Source organism: Mesitornis unicolor, unplaced genomic scaffold (assembly GCF_000695765.1).
Source record: "Mesitornis unicolor isolate BGI_N332 unplaced genomic scaffold, ASM69576v1 scaffold21973, whole genome shotgun sequence".
NCBI lineage: Eukaryota > Metazoa > Chordata > Aves > Mesitornithiformes > Mesitornithidae > Mesitornis > Mesitornis unicolor.
The window spans coordinates 236-23,641 of record NW_010172922.1 but is presented as its reverse complement, the minus strand read 5'-3'; the positions used below and the strand labels follow the sequence as shown (position 1 = coordinate 23,641).

The following is a 23,406-nucleotide window of genomic DNA, read 5'->3' as shown; positions in this document are numbered from 1 at the left end:
CAAACCTTTAGAAATCCCAGCAGCTACTCTGAGCCCAACACTGTATTTCTGTTTCCAAAGTATAATCCACATTGAAAAGAATATACCCGACAACCAGAAGCAGAGCTTTAAAAAAAGCAACATTCTACTTAAATAGCAAATTCTGCTTCAGTTTGCTTCGTTGCTGGTTTTGTGGGGGTTTTTTTGTTAGGTTTTTTTTTCAGTTTGTTGTTAAAAATAATTGGTGAAAGTAATTAAGATAAAGATATCATTTTGGTTTACTTCCAGTGGACTTAATTAATGCATTGGACACCACTTCCCATATGCCAGGTTTACTGCCTCCCTGCACAAACAGGAAAAAAGAACTACTTGAATTTTTAAAGGCCTAGATTTTTAACTGAGCACATTCCTCAAACAATATTTTTCTCAGAAGGCAATTTAATCAGGTTTTGCAATTTTCTGAATACAAAATTTGCTGTGCTTATTTACCTGCAAGCTAGTAAAAAAAAAATAGGGCAAGAAAGCTGGTATTTATAACATTCATTTAAATACTTGTTGCCTCGTATTGCATTTATTCTTCGTTCCCTTTAATCGGTGTAAGAGTATGATTACTTGGTATAAGAGTATGATTACTCAAATGGCAATTTTCAGCATAATTATCAGATTACACCTTACCTGATGGCATATGTAGAAGCTGTACACATTAGGAATAATACCAACACCATAATGACTCCAGTCAGACCTGGAACTAAAAGAGACATAAGATAATTTTACATTTACATTTGAAAATTTACATTTGAACCCTGATGAGGGGCACTTGTCTTCTATGACCTTTTAAGACAGTGTAAGTTATCAGACATAGAAATTATGAATCAATCAAACCTCTGTGCGTATTTATCTCTTGAAGACAATTCATGTCTCAAATTAGATGGGGAAGAAGAGCTGTTGTGTTATTTCTCACCTTCCCAGAGAAAACTGTCCTTTTATTTGCATTTCACCATGCATTCTTAATTTCCTATTAGTCTTTCCTCCTGTAATCTTTTGCTCGCAACATAAGCAGATAACAAAGAACAAATCCTATTTTTAAGACTGACTGTACAAGTTTCTGTATCTCTTATTTTTTTTAAATCCCAAACCCTAAACTCTGTTGAACACTACAATTAAAAACCTGGTCAGGGACAAAATTTCAAGCAAATCCCTTTCTATGCAAGCTGTCACCACAATTGTTTGCCAACCCATTTCATCCTGGAATGAGAAAGAGCCCGAAATTACTCTCCATGGCATTGGATCATGCTTAAAATTGCTGCCTGTAGAGCAAGGTCTGTGAGAGCAATCTACAGCCAGCGTTTCAGAAGGAAAGGTTAAAAACATTAAGGCTTGGACTCATCTGCTCAAATGCAGACTGAAATCATAACTAGTATGATTTGAAAAAAAACGAGGATAAAGTAGAGAAATGAGTATTGCTACAGCATGATTTCATCTCATCCTAAAGTAGAATCCTGCCCGTGAAGTACAGTAAAGCATCAGACTAAAGATGGATTAGAAAAATCCTAAAGTTACCACTTTTTCTGAGCACCTGATCTTCAAAATTGCCACCCCAGGAATTAAGAATCCAAATTAAGAACCCAAAATCCATGATGCATTACATCAAAGCCTTTTACTTCTCAAAGAACGGTAGTTTTTAAGAGCTTCTGGTCACCCTAAAAGCCACGTGTTTGGATTTAAACAGTCAGTCAGGCCAATCACCAAGTACAAAGCCAAATAAGTGGTGTTTTAGTGTCAGAATAAAAGCATCTCAACCAGCTTTCATAGTTATAAATGGCAAAAAAACAAGATTTTAATGGCCCAGGATCTTTTACAGGATCACATACTAGTGATAAAAACAAACTAATTTCTTTTAAAAAATTGATTTTCATTTTAGAAACTTCAGCAGTGAGACAACTTAAAATCTTATCTTTTTATACACTTCTCAATATTCGCTTGTTGAAAAGTCTAATACCCAAAATCTGATACAGCCCAAATGACTCCTCAGTTTTACCAACTGTAGGAAAAACCTCAGTCCTACAATCAACAGAAGCTTTGTCATGGACTATAAATCCTTCCAACTCCTTATTCCTTCTAATCTCGATGTTAAAAAAAAAAAAAAAAAATCAGCAAATAAATCCAGTTCAGAACTGTTTGGAAAAAGACCATTTTTTTTGCATATTTGCACAGCTCCCACTGCAGAAAAATCTTGATCTTTACTTGGACATTCCCACAGCACAAATAATAAATATTAATTACCCATTATTAGGACGGGAAGTGATCTGAGTAATTTTACATTTAAGATGACTTGGAATCACTCCTTTTTGCAACAACGTGCTCAAACTTTTTCAAAAGTATTTTCCTATATTTTTGAAAGTATTTTCCTGGCTGTCAAAGGGTAAAAGGGAGTTCTGACTCGCATGTCCTCTGCTCAACTAGATGGGTCTCAAAGTGTCCCCAGAAGCTGTAATATTATTTGATGGGGCCTCTACGCTCATTCTTCACCCCATACCTTTCTTCTTTATCCAAAATACTGAATATAATGCTGTTTGTTCCAATTTTCTCTCACCATCTTTAACTCTCTCCTGTGTGAGTTACCTTCTTTCAAGCCTCCACTTCCATTCACTAACTACACCAGTTACCCAAAACATTTCCAGTTAACTTGTACCTCAATTTCTATTTCACTTACTTGCTCCCTCTACTCTCAACTGACCTAAAGGGATTTTGGAAAGCCCTTTCCCACAGGCCGCCAATTCTAATAAATCCTAATAGATACATTGGGTCTCAAACCCCATTTATTTCTGTCCAGAACAATTCCTTTGGACCTCGTCCTAAATGCCAGCAACATGGGATTTTTGCATTTGATCTAAAGAAGATGAAAAGAGATATGAACTCGGAAAGTACCTTTACGTGCTTGTGAAGCACTACAGCTCAGGCTTGTACCCACCCCTCCATACCCAAATGTTGCTTCCTTCTAAATTCCTGCACCAAAAATGTCTTTGCTTATTTATTCTTTATGAGTGCTGGAGCCCGATTCCCGTGTAATGGTTTCGATGGCTCTGAAGTCAAACCAACCCTTAAATAAACCAGCAAGGCAACCGCTTTTTGTTTTGTTACTTTTTCTAGAAATGGGATCATTTAGGAATTTAAGGTTTAATATTATGCACAATCTCTGTTTGAAACTGATGATTTTGCACTGACTCATCTGTACAACAACAGCTTTGAAGATGCGGCTCATCCCACCACAGGGCTGACGTAACTCCTCCCTCCTGACTATTGGATAAGCAAACTCAGGTTATGTTAACACAAATAACACATCCCAACCAAGCTGATACACAACACATGGAGAGTGTTTTGTCTGGAACGTGATGATGAGAAGCAGCAAACTTGCTCACTCAGTTCTGTGACAGACTCACCAGTAGCAAAAAGCAGCTTCCTTGGGTCCTGAAAAAACAGGGGAAAAAAACCCAAAAGTCAGCCTACACGATTTAATATACATATGAATAATATAGTAGTAAGAAATAGCTCATAAAGCTCATGTGGCATAAGCAATCCCTAAATCTGGATGCAGGAATGGATTTGTATGAAGTTCAACAAGGCCAAGTGCCAGGTCCTGCACTTTGGTCGCAATAACCCCATGCAGCGCTACAGGCTTGGGGACGAGTAGCTGAAAAGCTGCCAGGCAGAAAAGGACCTGGGGGTGCTGGTGGACAGCAGGATGACCATAAGCCAGCAATGTGCCCCTGCGGCCAAGAATGCCAATGGCATCCTGAGGTGTATGAGAAGGGGTGGTTGTAGGTCAGAGAAGTTCTCCTTCCCCTCTACTCTGCCTTGGTGAGACCACATCTGGAATATTGTGTTCAGTTCTGGGCCCCTTTTTTTGCTTAACAACAAAAGAGTCATCATAATGGGCCAGATAAGAGGCTAATTAGGCTCATAATTACACTCCTTCTGTCTGGCCAGCATCCCATACTTCAAGCCTCCCTGGGCAATCTATGCCAGTGATCTACCACCCTCACAGTAAAGAATTTTTTTCCTCACATCCAAACTAAATATCCCCTTTTCCAGTTTAAAACCATTACCTCTCATCCTATCGCTCCATGCCCTAGTAAACAGCTCTTCCCCAGACTTCTTATCCATACCTTTCAGGTCCTGGAAGGTCGCTATAAGGTCCCCCCTGGAGCCTTCTCTTCCCCAGGCTCACCCCCAACTCTCTCAGCCTGTCTTCATAGCAGAGGCTAGATCGAGAGAGGTTGTCCTCCCCCTCTACTCTGCCCTGCTCAGACCGCATCTGGAATATTGCGTCCAGTTCTGGGCCCCTCAGTTCAAGAAGGACAGGAACTGCTTGAAAGAGTCCAGCGCAGAGCCACAAAGATGACAGAGGGAGTGGAGCATCTCCTGCTGAGGAGCGGCTGAGGGAGCTGAGGCTCTTTAGCCATTAGTCTCTTTGGGAGACTGAGGGGTGACCTCATTCATGGTCATCAATTTGGAAAGGGTGAGTGTCAGGAGGAAGAAGCCAGGCTCTGCTCTGTGATGTCCAATGACAGGACAAGGGGCAGTGGGGGGAGCAAGCTGGAACACAGGAGGTTCAAGCTGAACATAAGGAAAAACTTTATCACTGTGAGGGTGCCAGAGCATGGCCCAGGCTGCCCAGAGTGGTTGTGGAGTCTCCTCTGGAGACATTCAAAATGCACCTGGACGTATTCCTGTGTGACTGCTCTGATGATCCTGCTCTGGCAGGGGTTAGACTGGATGAGCTTTCAAGGTCCTTTCCAACTCCTTATTCTGTGATTCTGTGTGATTTGGTATTTAGTAGCAACACCAATTGTGATTGAACATAAACTACGCCTTTAGCCTTTGCATACCCCCCCATGAAGACAGTTGTGCTTTGCTATAAAAAAATTAGGATCCAGACAATTTTACAAATAGTTATTTTTTCAAAGCTTAACTTTACTTGGTTACCTCATACCTTGGGGAGGAAAGAGGAGAGCAGAAGAGAGAGAGATCTGAATTTAAATGAAAGACCAGCGGTGAGTATTTTACTGCCAGTTACATCACAGAGATTTGCAGCAGCCTCCAGCGAAGCAGGACTGAACACAAAGGCGCTGACAATACAAGGCCAGATGTTCCCATGTCCTTCACCACATGTGGAAGGAGGAAGGGATATGTCAGCCTCACAGGAAACTGCCTCATTTCCTCCCCAAGTCCTATACCTCATGAGGTTTTGTCTTCACTGCGGAGAAAAACTTCTATTTTATTTTTAATTTACAGTAGAATGCAGTGAGAGGAGGCGAGCAGTTTTCATACAGGTCAGGAAAAATGAAGTGTCCCTCTCCCTGGCATCGTCTGTACCCAGATGTGTGTACTCAGGCACAGGAGATGACAGCAGCATCCACACTGCCCACCACAGTTCAGGAAAACTAGGCATAAGTGGAATTCAAGCACTGTTCTCATTTAATGAGACAGAATTTGAAAGACAGTTTTCTGTTGAAGAAAACTGCAATTTTGTAAGGACTACACCACTTTATTTCACGGGAACAAAGTTGATAAGAACATTGTCATAGGTTTCAGCTAATACTGGTGTGCAGGTTGCCACAGCGCTTGAGGTCTTCAAGGTCTTGAGATAAAGTTGCAGAGGTTGAGGGGAGCAGAAACCCAAGGGAGTCAACCCCAAGGTGATCCCAGGCTGCTCAATTAATACCATTCATACTATGAACGTCACATTCACTATAAACTGGAGAGTTTGCTGGGGAAGGCACTTCCTTCTTCCTCCTTCTCTGCCTGTTCCTCTCCTTCCTGCTCCCTTTTCCATGACTGACATCTCAAGAGGGACTTGATCACTGTCCTAACCTTGAGGCCTACTCCTCCACAGTATCAGCTGAGTATAGCACTGTGTATTTTATATTATAACTGTTAATAGTAATAGTTGTTTGTTATTGTTGTTGTTATTGTATTAAATATATTTCTATTTCAACCCAAGAATCTCCTTTCCTTTTCTAACCCCCCCTTTCAGGTGGGGAGGAGGCATCAGGTGATAGAGCAACTGTGTAAACCACAACAAGCACAATGGTTCAAGAGCTACCAGAATACCTAAAATCCATAAGGTTTTCACCCTAAAATTACTAAAAACTTTCTTCTTATCTCCATTATCTATTGGAAAATTCCTAAGGCTGCTTAGCAGGGGCTGCTGTGCCCACTCTCGCACATGGGTGCCTGAGGCAAGATCCTGCTGATGCTCCTGAGGAGGCCAAGTCTACCAGACCACTCCTGACACACAAAAAACACTCAAGCTCAATCCAGAGCCTCCGCACAATCGGTGTTGGCATGTCCGTACGTCTGCCATGGGATAGCTCAGCGATGAGATCATTCGCCCAGGGAATGGAAGACCTTGGTTTCTGGTCCTTATGAGTCAAGCTCTCCTTTTCCAGGAAAGGATGCAGCTGGGATAGGGTCATTTAAAACCTTTTCTAACAAAGCTGATAGAAAAGAAATGCAGACTTGAGACCAGACCAAGAGTGAACTTGAGCGTAGCCCAAAGAAGAAAAGAGTCATGGACTCTGGTCTTAGCCCTAAAATTCTGCAAACATCTCTCTGGTGCCAAATGCACAAGCAAGCACCTGTAGAAGGGATGAGGACTATGGTTTGCTTTCAAGAGATCTGCACCGCAGTCAGAGAAGCTGTGCAAGCGAAGTATTTAATAAGTAGAAACCAGTCACCAGCCCAGTTCATGCAGATAAACAATTCCACTCTCCGCACATATTTGTTTGCAAGAATAAAGTCCAGATAATTTATTTCATAGATTATTAGCTTTTGTTTTATTCCTTCACACCTGCTATGCCAGTTTTCTTTTCTTTACATTTGGCATTTACGGAATTAACAATTCATCATTTGTTTTGAGATCAGTCCAGCAAAATAATCACTTACAATTTTTTTAATACACTTGAGTTAATGTGTACAACAGATAGAAATAGCAGGAAATGTGTGGCAGCAGTGTTGGGGTTGTGATAGAAATTCTTAATTTTTTTACTCTTCAGAATGCCTTAGAAGTAACCTCATAGCCTCTTTGTGCCAGGAGAGGTTTAGGTTGGATATTAGGAAAAATTTCTTCCCTGAAGGGGTTATCAGGCACTGGAAGGGGCTGCCCAGGGCAGTGGTGGAGTCACCATGCCTGGAGAGGTTTAAAAATGGGGAGATGAGGTGCTGAGGGACATGGTTTAGTGGTAGACAGCTTATGGCTGGACTCAATGATCTTAAATGGTCTTTTCCAACGAAGTGATTCCATAATTCTATGATTCACTATATACTACAGCCCCCACTGCAGCTTAAAAATGCAAAATCAGTCCCAAATCTCACTATCCTCAAATCCTCAGTATATGTCTCATAGCACTGTATGCCAAACATTGCAAATACAGAATGTAATTTCCCAAAACAGCAGAAGCGCCTCAATCAGGCCCACCCAAGCAGCAGAGAGATGCAGAAGAAGAATAAAGACTATTTCAATTGGAAGGAACCTACAATGATCATCTACTGCCTGACCAATTCAGAGCTGGCCAAAGGTTAAAGCACATTGCAGAGAAGCAGGAGAAAGGGACGCAAGCTGAAAGGACCTGCTGGCAGCCTTCTCCACCTCATCATCCAATAGGTCTGGATCCTGCTGGCTTAAAGCGCTTCATACACACTTTGTCCAGAGAAAGAAATAAAATCCACGTGACGGTGAGTTTTCAATGTACAAAATCACTCTAAGACCACTCCGTATAGTCCAGAGGAGGGCCATGAAGATGATCAAAAGGCTGGAGCACCTCCCCTATGAGGACCGGTTGAGAGAGTTGAGGTTGTTCAGCCTGGAGAAGAGAAGGCTCTGGGGGGACATTATTGCGACCTTCCAGAGCCTGAAAGGGTCTTACAGGAAAGCTGGGGAGGGACTTTTTACAAAGGTAGGTAGCAATAGAACAAGGAGGAATGGTTTTAAACTGGAAGAGGCGAGATTTAGACTGGACATTAGGAAGAAATTCCTCCCTGTCAGGGTGGTGAGGCCCTGGCCCAGGTTGCCCAGAGAAGCTGTGAATGCCCTGCCAGTGCCCCAGGCCAGGTTGGATGGGGCTTGGAGCAGCCTGGGCTGGTGGAGGTGTCCCTGCCCATGGGGGTTGGACTGGGGGGGACTTTGAGGTCCCTTCCATCCCAAACCATTCTATGATTCTATGATATAAAAATAAACATATATTTAAATTATATATTTAAAAGTAAAATACAAAAGGAGAGCTGGCTCACCTCACCGCGATAGTTCGCTGCATTTATTGACAGAAAGTCTTCGTTGTAGTTCTCCGAGAAGTTAAGGGCGTTCACCAGATGAGCAGCCACATGCAAGACTGAAAAAAATGGAGTAAAGGTGAGATCCTTAAACAAGAGGTAGATGTTCCCCTGAAGCAAAGAAAAGTGGTTACTCAGATGCCAAGCTATAACCGTATCACCTGCATAAGATGCATCAGGGACTAAGGAATTCTTTGTCAAAAGTAAATCAGGTTATAGATATTAATGGCAGAAAGTTGGATGTATTTTAAGATTTTTTTTTTTTAACACTACAGCATTCATTTTTGCACTGCAATGCTTCAGCTAGGAAGCATCACTCAAAGGTGTTAAGAATATTTCTTCTTCATCAAATTGGTTATTTGTGTCCACTGCTCCCTCTTCTGCAGATGAGCCTGTAGCACCCTGCTTCTTCCTCAAATTCCTTAGGCACAGTGGAGGGTCACTTGTAACAGCAGATTTTGACCTGCTCTCATATACCTGACCTTTTAGAAACTGGAATTTTAAGGAAAGGCTCTGCATTAGAATATGAATCCGTGTGTTGAAAGGAAAAAGAAACCAAAACCCACACACATCCAAGAAAGCATTCAGAATTTAAAGCAGGGAAACACAGAGCAAGACTACCCCCAAATGTACTGTGCAAGAAAAACCACAACGTTGGGGTTTTTTCTACTGCTCCAGTGTGTTTCCCAAAAACGCTGCTGCGTAGCACAGTTAAGAACTCACCTGAAAAGATGCATATCATAACGCCACACGTCACGTGGAAAGTTTTGCTCTTATCCAGCAGCCTTCTGGTTTTCCTGCTGGCAACCTAATAAGAGAAGAATTCAAGCAATCTCTCTTCTAAAATAAAAAGCAAAGAAAATAAGAAATACTAACAGCAGCTGAGGTGATACAATAGCAGTTTCAATTGCAACACTCCTGCGAGCACAGTACTCAAATTTAAGAGCTACAAGATTACATCAATGAGCCAATTTTGAGGTCTTAATGAAGACATTAGCATAGAAGGTAATGTCCCTTCTGGCCTTGAAATTCAGGAATTCCAGCACTAATTGTTGTAATTAGTGAGCAGGATCAGAGGGAAAGGTATACGTGCATGTGTATATGCATCTATAGGCATCAAATCTCACAGGTACTGTCACACCATGACCAGAACTCATAGGTTCAACTCGCAATCATCTAGGAAACACAGAGGCTCCTCAAAAGCATTACTTCCATTTCTGAGAAAGCAACTGGCAAAGCACAAACAAACTAAACCACTATTTACTGAGTACATGTACAAAAAACAAACCCTCTTAGCTTTGCCAGAACTTTTCTTTTTTTCCTCCCATGGCAAAGAATGTATCAGGTTGGATATTTTTACTTAAAGTTCTGCCATCTCCAGCAGGCCATTTCTGGTCATGCAGGGACGAAGGAGTTTTTTTGCTCTGTTAAATTCTACCAGGAAGTAGTAGAGAGGACACATATCTTTTATCACAGAAGAAGGAGACTTCGTCTGGTTACACTCCTCATCCTTTAAAAATGCAGCGAAGAAACCTTCCCCACAGCAAGTCCAATCAAACCAGACCATGTCACCCAAAATAATGTCTTCAAAGGAGCCGTGAACATCTGATACTTGCACCATGTAGACATATACCATATAATAAACAGGGATATAACAGATTTAAGGGTTTTTCCTATTATTTTTAAGCTAAACAGAGACCAGGGCCCTCTTCTCCTTCAGTCCTTACCTTCTGAGATCCTCGCAGGAAGGCCAGGAGAACACGGCACATGGGTAGAAGGACCAGGCAGCAGTTGAGATTGAGGACAGATGCTGAAGCTCTGCTAACACACAATCCTAGCTGAACAAATAGAGCAAGAGTTAGATTACTGGGAGAAAAGACACTAATGGTTCAGATGTCAGTATTCAATCTCTTTTTCACGAAACCAAATGGTTGAACTCTCTCTTACTCATAACAGTGGAGTTTCATGGTGTTTTACATGTCCTGGTGAAGCCACTGTACACACAGCATGGTATCCTGCTCTCTGAGGGAAACAGCTCTCGCCTTTGCATCAAAAAAATTATTCAAAATAAAATTTTGCCAGCAATAACATCAGCCAATGACAAATTTCTACTGAAAGAACCAATATCCTCATCGGTGGATGAACAAAGCATATCTGAGAAAACAATATGCATCCATCAAGCAATTATCTGAAAGCCTCAGAGATTTTGGGCGCTGCAGTATAATAAAGACATTGAGGTGCTGGAGAGGGTCCAAAGAAGGGCAAGAAAGCTGGTGAAGGGTCTTGAGAATAAATCTTATGATGAGTAGCTGAAGTAATTGGGGTTGTTTAGTCTGAAGAAGATGAGGTTGAGGTTATCACCCTCTACAACTGCCTGAAGGAGGAGGTAGTGAGGTGGGTGTTGGTCTCTTCTCCCATTTAACCAATGATAGGACAAGAGGAAATGGCTTCAAATTGCACCAGGGGAGGGTTAGATTGGATCTGAGGAAAAATGTCTTGACTCCAAGAGTGGTCAAGCACTGGAAGGGGCTGCCCAGGGAGGTGGCGGAGTCCCCATCCCTGGAGGAGTTCAAGAAGTGGTGGATGTGGCACCTGGGGACATGGTTTAGTGGGCCTGGTGGGGTTGGACTGATGGTTGGACTTGGTGATCTTGGAGGTCTCTTCCAACTGTAGTGATTCTGTGATTCTATGACATAATTAAATAAGAGAGATAAATACTATGAAGACACTAGACAGCTACTTAAGTAAACCGTAATGATTTTCTGGTAAACAAGCCGGAAAAAGATGCAAAGAAAATATTGATTCAATTAAAATGAAATTATAATAATGTTTCAAAGACGGTTATGGAATTGTGACAGAACTCCTCATACGTTCAAGCCATGCAGAGCCATTAAAAAAAGGTAGGTTTTCTTCATTTTAACTACTCAATAGCGGGGAACTGTAATGAAATCTAATTTCACTAATGCTTTCACCGATATATTTGGAACTTACATAATTAGAACAAAACCACTTGTCAAATAAATGAACAAAGCACACATTAATGTCATAACCCCGTATTTTTTAGTCTTATTATATTCTCTCATTCATTTATGATCTTTTCAAAATTTAGCAAGATGCCATTGTTCTCCTAGTTATTAGGCTGAATTACCATTTTACTAGCTTATATAAAAGATGCTTTTAGACTGTCAACAGATTTCTGGAAGGATATTTCTTACCATGTTTTCTAAACTCCAATTTTTTCAACTCCTGAAGACATTAAGAAACAACAACTATAACATTATAAGATACCTCAAATAATTCAGAGGTCTAAAAATAATTTGAACAGGTAAAAGCTAATAAAAATTATTGAAGATTTACTACAAAATGAAACTTTATGACAAAAAAAAGAACATAAGTTATTTCTCAGTCAAAAAAATTTCAGCAGTGAAACATTTATTAATATCTTTCTTATCAAGAAGAAAAAATTGGAGAGAAACAAAGATTTTATTTATTTGGAAATATTTTTTTACAAAAATTATTAGAATCACAGAATCACAGAATGTGTTGGGTTGGAAGGGACCTTTAAAGCTCATCCAGTCCAACTCCTGCACTCAGCAGGGACATTGGTACCAGATCAGGTTGCTCACAGCCCCACCAAGCCTGACCTTGAATATCTCTAGGGATGGGGCCTCCACCACCTCTGGGCAACCTGTGCCACTGATCTACCACCCTCATGGTGAAGAACTTTTTCCTAATATCCAACCTAAATCTACCCTTTTCTAGTTTAAAACCATTCCCTCTCGTCCTATTGCTCCATACCTCAGTAAACAGCTCTTCCCCAGATTTCTTATAGGCACCTTTCAAGTCCTGGAAGGTCACTATAAGGTCCCCCCAGAGCCTTCTCTTCTCCAGGCTGAACAACCCCAACTCTCTCAGCCTGCCCCCATAGCAGAGCTGCTCCAGCCCTTGGATCATCTTTGTGGCCTCCTCTGGACCTACTCCACCACTTCAATGTCCTTTTTGTGTTGGAGACTCCAAAGCTGGATGCAGCACTGCAGGTGGGGGCTCACCAGAGCAGAGCAGAGGGGCAAAATCCCCTCCCTGGCCCTTGCTGGCCACACTTCTTGTGCTGTAGCCCAGGATGGGGTTGGTTTCTGGGCTGCAGATGCACATTGGTGGCTCTTGTCCAGCTTCTCATCCACCAGTGCCCCTAAGTCCTTTTCCTCAGGGCTGCTTTTCAGCACATCATCTCCCAGCCAGTATTGGTAATGAGGATTGCCCCTACCCAGGTGCAAGACCCTGCACTTGGCCTTGTTGAATCTCATGAGGTTCCTCTGGGTCCACTTTTCCAGCCTCTCCATTACTTGACATTAATTAGTTAGACCCAATTGCTAGGGTCCTCCTCACCAGACATCACCAGCTTCCACAGAACAAGGCAGCCACCTTCTCTCAAAACCTGGTCATGAAAAGAAGGAGCAATCACCCCACAGTGTAAGGGACACTTACAACAGAGGCATTTCTAACCTACTGAATTATAGAAAATAAGACTAGGATGAACCACAGAACTTAGTTCTTGCCCACTCTTGAGACCTCCTCACCCATTTCTTCCCATTTTAGTCCTTTTTAAACTTACATAAAACCTCCCTTGGTTCTGTTTCATATGTTACTTTACACTCTGTCCACATGCACAATGAGAGATTATTTTGCCTACTTTTCTCTCACATCTCATCTTCTTCAGACTTCAAATCATCTTTTCTTCTTCCCTCCAGACAACCCCAAATGGTGCAGAGCCCAAGTGTAATGACTAAAACCGAGCACCATCAAATCACAGAATCGTTATGGTTGGAAGAGACCTCCAAGATCATCAAGTCCAACCAAGTGCCACATCCATGGCTTCTTGAACACCTCCAGGGATGGAGACTCTACGACCTCTTGCAGTAAGGAAATTTTTCCTCAGATCCAATCTAGCCATCCTCTGGCACAACTTGAGGCCATTTCCTCTTGTCTTATCACTAGTTACATGGGAGAAGAGATACCAGCTACAATGGCCACAACCTCAGCAAATGAGATGAGAATTTACTGAATGCTGATGTCACTTTCCACGTCAAAGTATAATTAAAGAAAATACATGAACAACCACAACAAAAATATTTCTGTCTCCATGCCCACAATAGCTTAAAGTGACTTTAGAACATTCCAAATATTTTTGGACTATCAGAAAAAAATTGCAATATCCTTGAAATGACTGGACTTAATGGCAAGTAAAAAGTCTCTCCATCGTGCTGTTTGCATATACAAGACTATCTCTATTTTCCTTAATTATTATTCCTCTAAAGGGAAGTTAAAAATAAGCTACACACCTCATAAAAGCAGTAACTTCAAAAGCATAGTCATTAAACACATATAAGCATTTTTATTAGAGCCTGCTGATGCGCTACAGAATTTAACTGATTAAATGAGTATGATTGGACAAAAGCAAAAATTCTGCACAACTAACACTATGCAAAATCCAGAGGTAAACTGAACCATTTTTCAAGCTCTCATGAACTTTAAAAGCTAAAAAAGGTTGCAATACTTGCAATCTAGCAAAATCATATAAGGAATATGACCTATATGGTCCATCATTAGCTTCTCAAGAATACATGCTGTCTTTGAGTTCAAATATAAACCAGGCACGATATCAGTTATCCAAGACTTTCTTTATCAGGCACAACTATTCATCTTGCAAAACAACAAAACAATATATTTGGGAATAGTCTAGAAGAGAGTTAATTCTACACTGTACAGTATAAAATAAATTAAATAATTTATTGTAAGAAATAAGTAAAATGCCAAACAATTTAAATGGTCCAAATAAATATGAATCAGTTATGATGAGGAGAAACAGCTACCCCACTAACCTTTCTTGGTGGTTTTTTTTATGCCACTATTTCACAAACGGCAAATACTCATTCATAATACAATCACTATAGAAGAATGCCCTTATATTAATGGTAATTCAATGCTATTTGCATATGTAAAAAGAGGGGAAAAAAAAAAGAGAGAGCAGCAAAGGACATAGAGTGCACTTCTAGGAAGGCAGTGATAGGACAAGGGGTGATGGTTTTAAACTGGAAGAGGGGAGATTTAAACTGGATATTAGGATGAAATCCTCCTCTGTGAGGTGGTGAGGCCCTGGCCCAGGTTGCCCAGAGAAGCTGTGGATGTCCCCTCCCTGGCAGTGCCCAAGGCCAGGTTGGACGGGGCTTGGAGCAGCCTGGGCTGGTGGAGGTGTCCCTGCCCATGGGGGGCTGAGGTCCCTTCCAACCCATTCTATAATTCTGAAGTGCAATTCAAATATTTTCACCAAAGGTCATTTAAGGTTTTATCCTGAAGAAATTAAGTTGGGCAATATTTGCTGCAACAAGTCCGCAACCAATTTGCAAACAATGGTTAAGTAATACATTTAGCAATGCTTAGAATCACAATCCCTGCATGACCCAGAAGAATAACAGAGTATTAAGTTTGCTCTTAACATATATCCAAAGGCTGAAAATATCCCCGTGAAACTAATTCTTTCCAAATGGTTTCCAAGTGGTCTCTTTCTTGACTTCCTTTGCATTGCCTGGGTGACAGAGTAACAATTTAACATCATATACTGTTGGATTTTTAAAGAATAGTAGAAATAAAAAAGATTTTTGCCCCAAGGCAACTCACTGGTTCTAGAAGGGAATACATATCCTTATTAACTACTTAAGAAATTATGGAAACGTAATAATCTTTTCTTCTTAAGATTATCATTGTCATTAAAAATAAATAAAGGTGTTATTTCACATTAGTAGCATGAGAAATTGCTGAAAAGATTAAAAAACCCACCCAAAATACCTGCTGGACACTCTCCATCCACCATTGCTGATACCGAATCCAAGCACCTGACAGCCTCCGTCTATATGCTGCCTACGCAGCGCCACAGATGCTGTTATCCCATTTCACGGAGGGGCAAAGAGGCATAGAAAAATTAAAGGATTATTTGAATCCACAGAAGAAATCTGCGGCAGGCATAGGAGGGAACTAGACCCACTACAATCTCAAATCCTAAAAACTAGGCTAGCTTTTTTTTCTCCAGGCCACAGAAGCAAAGCGTCAGCTCTTGTGGGATGTTCTGTGTGTTGCAGGGGAAATGAGCATCTCTACAGTTAGCAAATGATGTCAGTATTAGGTGGAGGACTAAACTAATTTACTGTGTATCACAGAATTGCCCAAAGTTCATCAATTATAAGCACAGAGATGAATGTTACCTGCAACTGCTGTGTACAGAAATCTAATATTCAATACATGGCTGCAAAACGGATCAGGGATCAGAATACAGGAAGACTTTAACAAATGTTGTCTTATCTCACCTTTTAAGCTCATCTTGTAGGAAAAAAAAAAATGCAAGACTACTGCAAATCATTTCATACCTAAAAGTGATGTGTCTCAATCACAGAATGTGTTGGGTTGGAAGGGACCTTTAAGCTCATCCAGTCCAACTCCTGCACTCAGCAGGGACACTGGTACCAGATCAGGTTGCTCACAGCCCCACCAAGCCTGACCTTGAATATCTCCAGGGATGGGGCCTCCGCCACCTCTCTGGGCAACCTGTGCCACTGATCTACCATCCTCACGGTGAAAAGCTTTTTCCTAACATCCAACCTAAATCTGCCCTTTTCTAGTTTAAATTCATTACCCCTCATCCTATTGCTCCATGCCCTAGAGAACAGCTCTTCCCCAGATTTCTTATAGGCACCTTTCAGGTCTTGGAGGCTTGCTCTAAGGTCCCCCCAGAGCCTTCTCTTCTCCAGGCTGAACAACCCCAACTCTCTCAGCCTGCCCCCATAGCAGAGCTCCTCCAGCCCTTGGATCATCTTTGTGGCCTCCTCTGGACCTACTCCACCACTTCAATGTCCTTTTTGTGTTGGGGACTCCAAAGCTGGATGCAGTACTGCAGGTGGGGGCTCACCAGAGCAGAGCAGAGGGGCAGAATCCCCTCCCTGGCCCTTGCTGGCCACACTTCTTGTGATGCAGCCCAGGATGGGGTTGGTTTCTGGGCTGCAGATGCACATTGGTGGCTCTTGTCCAGCTTCTCATCCCCCAGTATCCCAAAGTCCTTTTCCTCAGGGCTGCTTTCCAGCACATCATCTCCCAGCTTGTATTGGTAACAAGGATTGCCCCTACCCAGGTGCAGGACCTTGCACTTGGCCCTGTTGAACCTCATGAGGTTCATCTGGGCCCACTTCTCCAGCTTGTCCAGGTCCTTCTAGATGTTATCACCTCCCTCTGGCACATTCACCTCGCCACACAGCTTGGTATCATCAGCAAACTTACTGAGGATGCACTCAATCCCAATGTCAATATGATTAATGAAGATACTGAACAGCACTGGTCCCAGTACAGACCCTTGAGGGACACCACTCATCAACATCTTCCATCTGGACATCGAGCCGTTGACCAATGCCTAGATGGAATACAGTGACAAGTGGTGTCCCTCAACGATTCTCGAGCCTTGAGTATCTACAAGCAATAAACCTTAACAGGTCATGGTGCAGAAGAGCCATCACACTTGACTTCCTCTGAAGGCCTTTATTCAAAGTTTTCAATCTTCTGTGGTCTAGGGCAACTTGAAAGGTTGTGGGAAGACTCATAAGCTACCACTGCTCTGGAGACCACCTCCCCAAATCAGTACTGAAGCAGCTAAAAATATTTATTCTCTTCAGTGGGATAAACTGTGCTACACAATGTGCCTCCTTTTGACCTGACTTCCTTTATTTTTTTCCATAGAGCACTCCTTGTTTTGAGTAACAGAGCACAGATAATCTAAGACAAAGTAAAGATATGAATTGTACAGATAGGAATTATTCCCTCTAGGCCTGCCAAACTTGGTCAGAGATCTAGCAAAAAAACCCAACTCAAAGCAGCTGAAAGGGAGGAAAATGCAAGGGTAGCAAAAACCCATCAGAATATGTGAAAATTTCTACAAAAGTTTGACTTGGTTTTGCTCCTGAAGATGGAAGGTTGCAAGGCAGGACTCTGTAAATCCCAACCTCATGCACTGCAATCCTTTAAAAGTTATTTTAAGACTAAGTGGTATCATACTTTTGAATCACATTTGAAAAAATATATTAAATATTAAAAAGAAGAAATAAACAGCAATTCTCCACACAAATGTAACAGCAGCCCAATTCTCTGTGCTAATTCTGCTTCAGTCTTCTGCTTGCATATATGAATCAGGACTTGGATATAATATTATAGAAAGGAAAAAACATCAGGAGAGGACAACGGCAACAAAATTTTTAGCTCTTTCATGAGGTATGAGGTTATCTTCCCTGCACTACTGAGAATCAATATTTTCACCATTCACTTGTACCTCATCAATCAGGCATTCCTTCAAGGTTTTCCTTCTCTTTCTGCCCACATATTTAGGTCACGTTCTCATTTTATACCCAGTCCTTTAGTGTTAGATGTACTCCTCCTCCTCCTGCTTAACTCAGTTGTGCAATCGGAAAAGAGCAACTGTCTTAATCTGGAATTCAATATTAGCGTCCAGCATCTCTGATCATCTCCAAACAAAGTATATTCACGTACAAGATTTCAGACCAAATTTTAACCTTTATTAATCTGGAAGTCAGATAACTTAAACTGTTATAATCCTGATCTCATGAAATACAATTTATAAAAGTACTTTTGTGAGTCTTTCTGAGTTATAGGTTTCTTTTTGTGCCAGGGAAAATGACACACACACAGACTGGATGAGATCAAGTTATCTCCCATATATGAGTGCTCCAGACTCACCCTTCTTCTGTAGCAACACCAAAGCATGACAGCATTTTATATATTAATTAGCAATACGAGCTTGAGTTGTTGACTGTACAAAATACAGCATGATCTAAATTCCACAAGGTCAGGCAAGAATCAAGAGATTCAGGATACCCAAGTCCCCCCCCAAGAGATTCACAACACCCTGCAACTCATGGCCACAGCAGAAATGTAGTAGCTGGAAGTAATGCAGCAATTTTTATTTTAAGACCTGCAACCAGCCAGTGTTGGACCACCATGGGAAGCCTGCAATAATACATAATATAATGAATAATCAAGCAAAGAAACATTTTGGCCATAATTTAGTTCTGTTCTACTCAGGGTATTATGCCATGATCATCCTAGAATGAGGAGCAATGACGACAAGAAGACTATTTTTAACACAAGTCTACGTGATGTAGTAGTAAAAATTTCAGTTAATAATTTGGGATGCACCACTACTAATTGAGCCTCCACTATTGACATTTGGATAAGAAGTTCTGCAAAGGTAGAAGTTCTCTCATAAAAGTTAAGAATACAGACATCTAGGTGTCATTTGTCCTACAGATGGACTACTACATTTGAGATAAAATGAAATTAAATAAATAAAAGAAATAAAATGAAAAAAATAAAATAAAATAAGCATGTACACACAAGACCTTTATGGTGCAAAACCCAAGTTCTTCAATGGCTCTAAACTGAGAACAATCTCAACAACGATGCTGAGCTCTAGGATGTACAGGAAAGACAAAGAGTCGAAGGAAAAAATGTTTTGGCAAAGTAAAAATGTAGAATGAGACAAAGAGAATGCAAGAGGAGATTTACTTGCAAATTCAAGGGGACTATCAAGATAAGGTCTTGTGGATTAACAGCCTCAGCCTTCATTAGGGAATACTGCATACATATAAATGTATATATAGCTTCCATAGCAACATAAATCTATTATTAGACATTTCTGCTGCACGTAACACCCTAAAGAGCAAATCCCAAATAGCCTGGTTACAAGACAATTAAACAGCGAACCCACGCTGCATTAAGGGAAATGAACATCAAGATACATAGCCCCCCTCAATGCTTGGATGCGTGGGGGGAGCGGGCTGCAGTGCAGTGACGTAAGGATCAATGAAAACAGAATTTGGCCTCAATTAGTAAAATCTCTATCATTATGATAAAGTAGCAAGGAGAGACATGCAGGTTACTGGAACATCTGGAACTTACTCCAAGCAGTAACTAAAGACTACTTAAATGTGCTGCGCGGTAAGAAGGCAGCGACTGTATAGATAAAACAAGTAAGGCAGTGCTTTTCCTTTTCAGTCCCATTTTTAGTTATTCAATCTGTTCCCAAAGAGACCCTTCTGAAAATGCTTTTTCTCCACTTTGACGTGAAACTCAGGAGCTTATCTCTTGCATTAACATCCATTTGACTGCACCAGAGTTACCTGAGCAGGGACTAGAGAGGGAATAGGAAAAGAGAGACCCTTTATGCCATGACAAAATGAGCCCAGTGCTCTTTCTGTTCATGGAGAACACAAGCAACAAGAAACAGGTGTTTCATTTAATGCTGTTAAAAGCAAGACTTGAGTTCTATAAGGCCAGTACTGAATTTCTTAGTCAGACACAAGCAAACTTGTTGGAAATAACCACAGCCAAGTTATCTGAAGGGAGAAATCTTGAAATCTGCAAAGAAATTAATCATCTGGGTAATTTCTCTGACTGAGCAGACAAGAAACCTCCACCAAGATTCTGGAGTCACGTCAAGTCATTCATGCATGTTCCTTTCTGTAATTCATGCCTACTACATCTTCTTGTATCTATCAGGAACATGAAGATGAGAATATTACCTTTGCCACTCTATTTTAGAAGAAATCCATGCCTGCTGGTGGTTCCCACGCTTTTCTTCTCTAAGCAATGTAAAGCCATAAGTTAACCTTTATTAAATTACGAAAAACTGGGATTCTTTATCTGAATCATGTTCCTAAATGAGTGGCAATGAATGCTTTCATGTGGAAAGACTATGATTTGCAGCGTTGCAAGGAATTACATATCCAATGGGATGGTTCATCAAGGCAAAAGTACTGGGAATGGGTTTACATACACCAGACTCCGGTTTTGCTGCAACAATCATATAATCACAGAATTATTCCAGTTGGAAAGGACCTCAAGATGTTTCTTTTCCAACCTCCTACTCTAAGCAGGTTCAACACCAAACTCAAGCTAAGTTTGCTCATGGTTTTGCCCAATTAGTTGTTGAAAACCTCCAGGGATGGAGATTCCACAGTGAAGAGTTCATGGTGTCATCATTGGGACTCGAACTGACCAAACAAGCGACATCTGACACAGTATGAATATAAATATAAATTCTGACCCACTAAGTTTTGTGGAAAGCCTTCTGTAGAAAAGTTGAAGGAAAGAGAACCACTGCTGAAGGAAAGACCTACCTCATTCTTTCTCCTTCTTCACATCAGGAAGTAAAGCCTTGGCATGAAAATGTGGCAGAGTTGAACATATTCTGGATATTCAGTCCAAGATTTCATTTAATTTCACAATCTGATTTCCTACAGCAACTCTCCTTGCTCTCCATCTTTGGTAAACAATAATATTACCTGTTGTAAATCTTTCAGTGCTGCAAGTGCAGAAGTTCTTAAGCAGATTTTACGCTACCTTAGCACACTAAGACAGAAAAAAATTCCTTAGCAGACCTCACTGAAAAACAGGAGATTTTTTTTTTTTATTAAAACAACACCATTCCTTTTTGCCATTTTTTGTTAACTGGGTGGAAAAAACGATTTTTATGAAAGAAGCCATATTAAAGGTCATTCTGTTAAGACAACTGCTGAATTATAAATGAAGAATTTTCATCCGAGTCCCAAAAGTTTCAAACATCAAGAAATGGCACACAGAGGCACCACAAGCCACTCACCCGCATATGGAACAGAGAGGAGACTGGTTATGGAGATGGGCAATGGCTACACAAAACAAGGCAGAAATAGAAGAGAAGCAAAAGTCCCCATGGAAGGTAAGAGAAGCTGTAGTATGGAAGTGCTTCCTCTCCATTTCAGGAAGAGACTAAAATTGGGTTTTCCCAGCTTTTCCAATCTGTATGATTTCTACACATACAGAAATGTACTGAAGAGAAGGGAGAAAGCCAACATCGGCATCTGAAGAAAATATTTAGACAAACGGTAAAAACTGAGTTGCAAGAATGCTTTACAGTCAATGCTTTCAAAACTTTTAAATTTGTTTCAGAGCTTTGACCAAAAGTATCTCTTAGACTTAGCTCTTCACATTCCTCCTCAGTTTAGAAAGTCTCTAAACTCCTTTGGATATTTTTTCCACAATTGCAGACACAAACACAGGACCTCTTGGTTCCGATCTCCTGACCAAGACAAGGAAAATCTGTAGCTTGAATTACCTCACAGGTTCTGTGAGCACTTATATTACTTTGTATGTGCCTTTCATTTTGCAGTATAAGAAAACCTCCAAAAAAAGACCAGATGATGAGCTGGTACAAGGCAGACAAGTCTTCTGAATTGAGAAGAACTTGGCTGACACCAGCAATGTCAACAAACCCTAATGCTGACCCAAAACCATTTACTTTATAAACAATCCACTTGCTTTGCCAGGAACAAACACAGTTTTCAGATGCATGCACTGAGCTGCAAAGAGATTAAGCATGTTTTCATGCTTTTTCTGTCATGAAAGTCACCATCATGAAGGATTTCAGTATTTTCATTCCCTTCTTTCTGTACTACCTCTGCTGATTCATTTCTTGAACACATCATCAGCCACAAGAAATAAAAAAAAAAGAATGAAGTATATCAGGTCAACTTACTTTCAAGTAAGTTAATCAACACTTATGGAACTAGTTAGCTACGGCAATTATATCAATCATATGAAAAAATATATCCTGGATCTAGCAATGATAAAACCCAGCGGTTCATCATCTGTGCTTTAGCCCCACCTCAGCTTTCCACAGAAATCCATTCCTGAGTATGATTTCGCATGACAAAGCACTATGTTATTCATCGACTTTTTCCTGGATTCTCAGATTCTGACCAAGCCTAGGGCATTTTCCAGAAAATTGTTAACTCTTAATCTGTCCCTTTGGAGAGAAGTCCTTTCAAACAACTGCAATGGCACAGCTGTGGATAACCTCACAAGACAGACCCATGTCTTACTTCCCCAAATCGCCTTTGTTTGATTATTTTTGGGTGGTGATGGATGCTACCCTTGCTAAGTCAAAACAGTAAAATAAAGTCAAAATAGTAAAATCTTCATTAAAACATTCCAATTCCAAGACTTTGTTGTTAGGAAACAAAACTAAAATTATACCATTGCAATGATTTACACAGAACACGGGATCTACAAGGATGACAAAGACTGCAAAGCACCAAGACATATGAAAGGAATTCCTTCAGCAAACATGCACCACAATAACTGGATTAAAAAGGATTTGCCATTGCGAGCCCATGGGCTCACGTTCTGATGACAAAAAGTTGAGCTCCAGTTGTCTGCTGAGCATGTTTGTGTTCCTGTGAGCCGGTCTGCACTGGGAAGACTGGGAAGGAGGAAAGATAACCATCCCACACTTGAATGGCTTGTTTTCTTCTCAACAATGTTCACTTCCTACTCCTAAACAACTGGCACCACTATCCCAGTGATTTCCTAGTTGATCTTTCCCCACTTTGCAGGTTAACAGGCAGTTTGTGTCATCCTCGATTAGCAAATGCATTCTGTCCCATTCCCATCTCCCAGCATCCCAATTTCCAGGGCAAAAAGTAACGTCCGGGTCACTCACCCCTAACATCTGATGCAAATAATAATACTGCAGCCCTCGGTAATAGAGCAGGAAGGTTTTCCAGAAGAGCCACGCATTGAGGGAGAGCCAGAAAAACTAAAATGAAACAGAAACATCAGAACTTGTAAGCGAAAGTTATATGTACAAACTTTTCAGCGTTTACTTCATTCATAAAACTCAGTAGTTTCATAAACATACGGTTTCAAAAACATACGGGGGGGGGGAAGCTTCAAGCGCTTAGCATAAAATACTTAAAAATATTGAAAGGAATAGAAGATTAAAAATATTGAAAGGAATAGAAGATTAAAAATATTGAAAGGAATAGAAGAATGCGAGAAATTTTCGCTTTCACTGAACTTCACCAAACTTTATGACTTAAAATCTGCCCCGCGCTGGCAAAACCCCGAGTACAAAACGCGACTCCAAACCTTCAGACATCGCAGCTACAGCCCCAAAAAATAAAAACGAGCGAGCAAGACAAAGGCGGGACGAATCTGACCCCCCAGAAG

At 40.9% G+C, this 23,406-nt stretch overlaps 1 protein-coding gene across 1 annotated transcript in view; it reads right to left on the bottom strand.

Moving 5' to 3' along the window:
• The window catches only part of NOX4 (NADPH oxidase 4), a gene marked incomplete at its 3' end in the record, with an annotated part of 33,684 nt that extends 10,696 nt beyond the window's left edge, over positions 1–22,988 (bottom strand). Inside the window, exons 1-6 of the mRNA XM_010180554.1 lie at positions 22,898–22,988; positions 10,038–10,148; positions 9,034–9,118; positions 8,272–8,369; positions 3,420–3,447; positions 655–727 (exon numbers count right to left, since the gene is read on the bottom strand). Of these exons, the coding sequence (XP_010178856.1) occupies positions 655–727; positions 3,420–3,447; positions 8,272–8,369; positions 9,034–9,118; positions 10,038–10,148; positions 22,898–22,906 (404 nt within the window). The remainder of the gene's footprint in view (positions 1–654; positions 728–3,419; positions 3,448–8,271; positions 8,370–9,033; positions 9,119–10,037; positions 10,149–22,897) is intronic.
• Between the last annotated feature and the right edge of the window lie 418 nt (positions 22,989–23,406).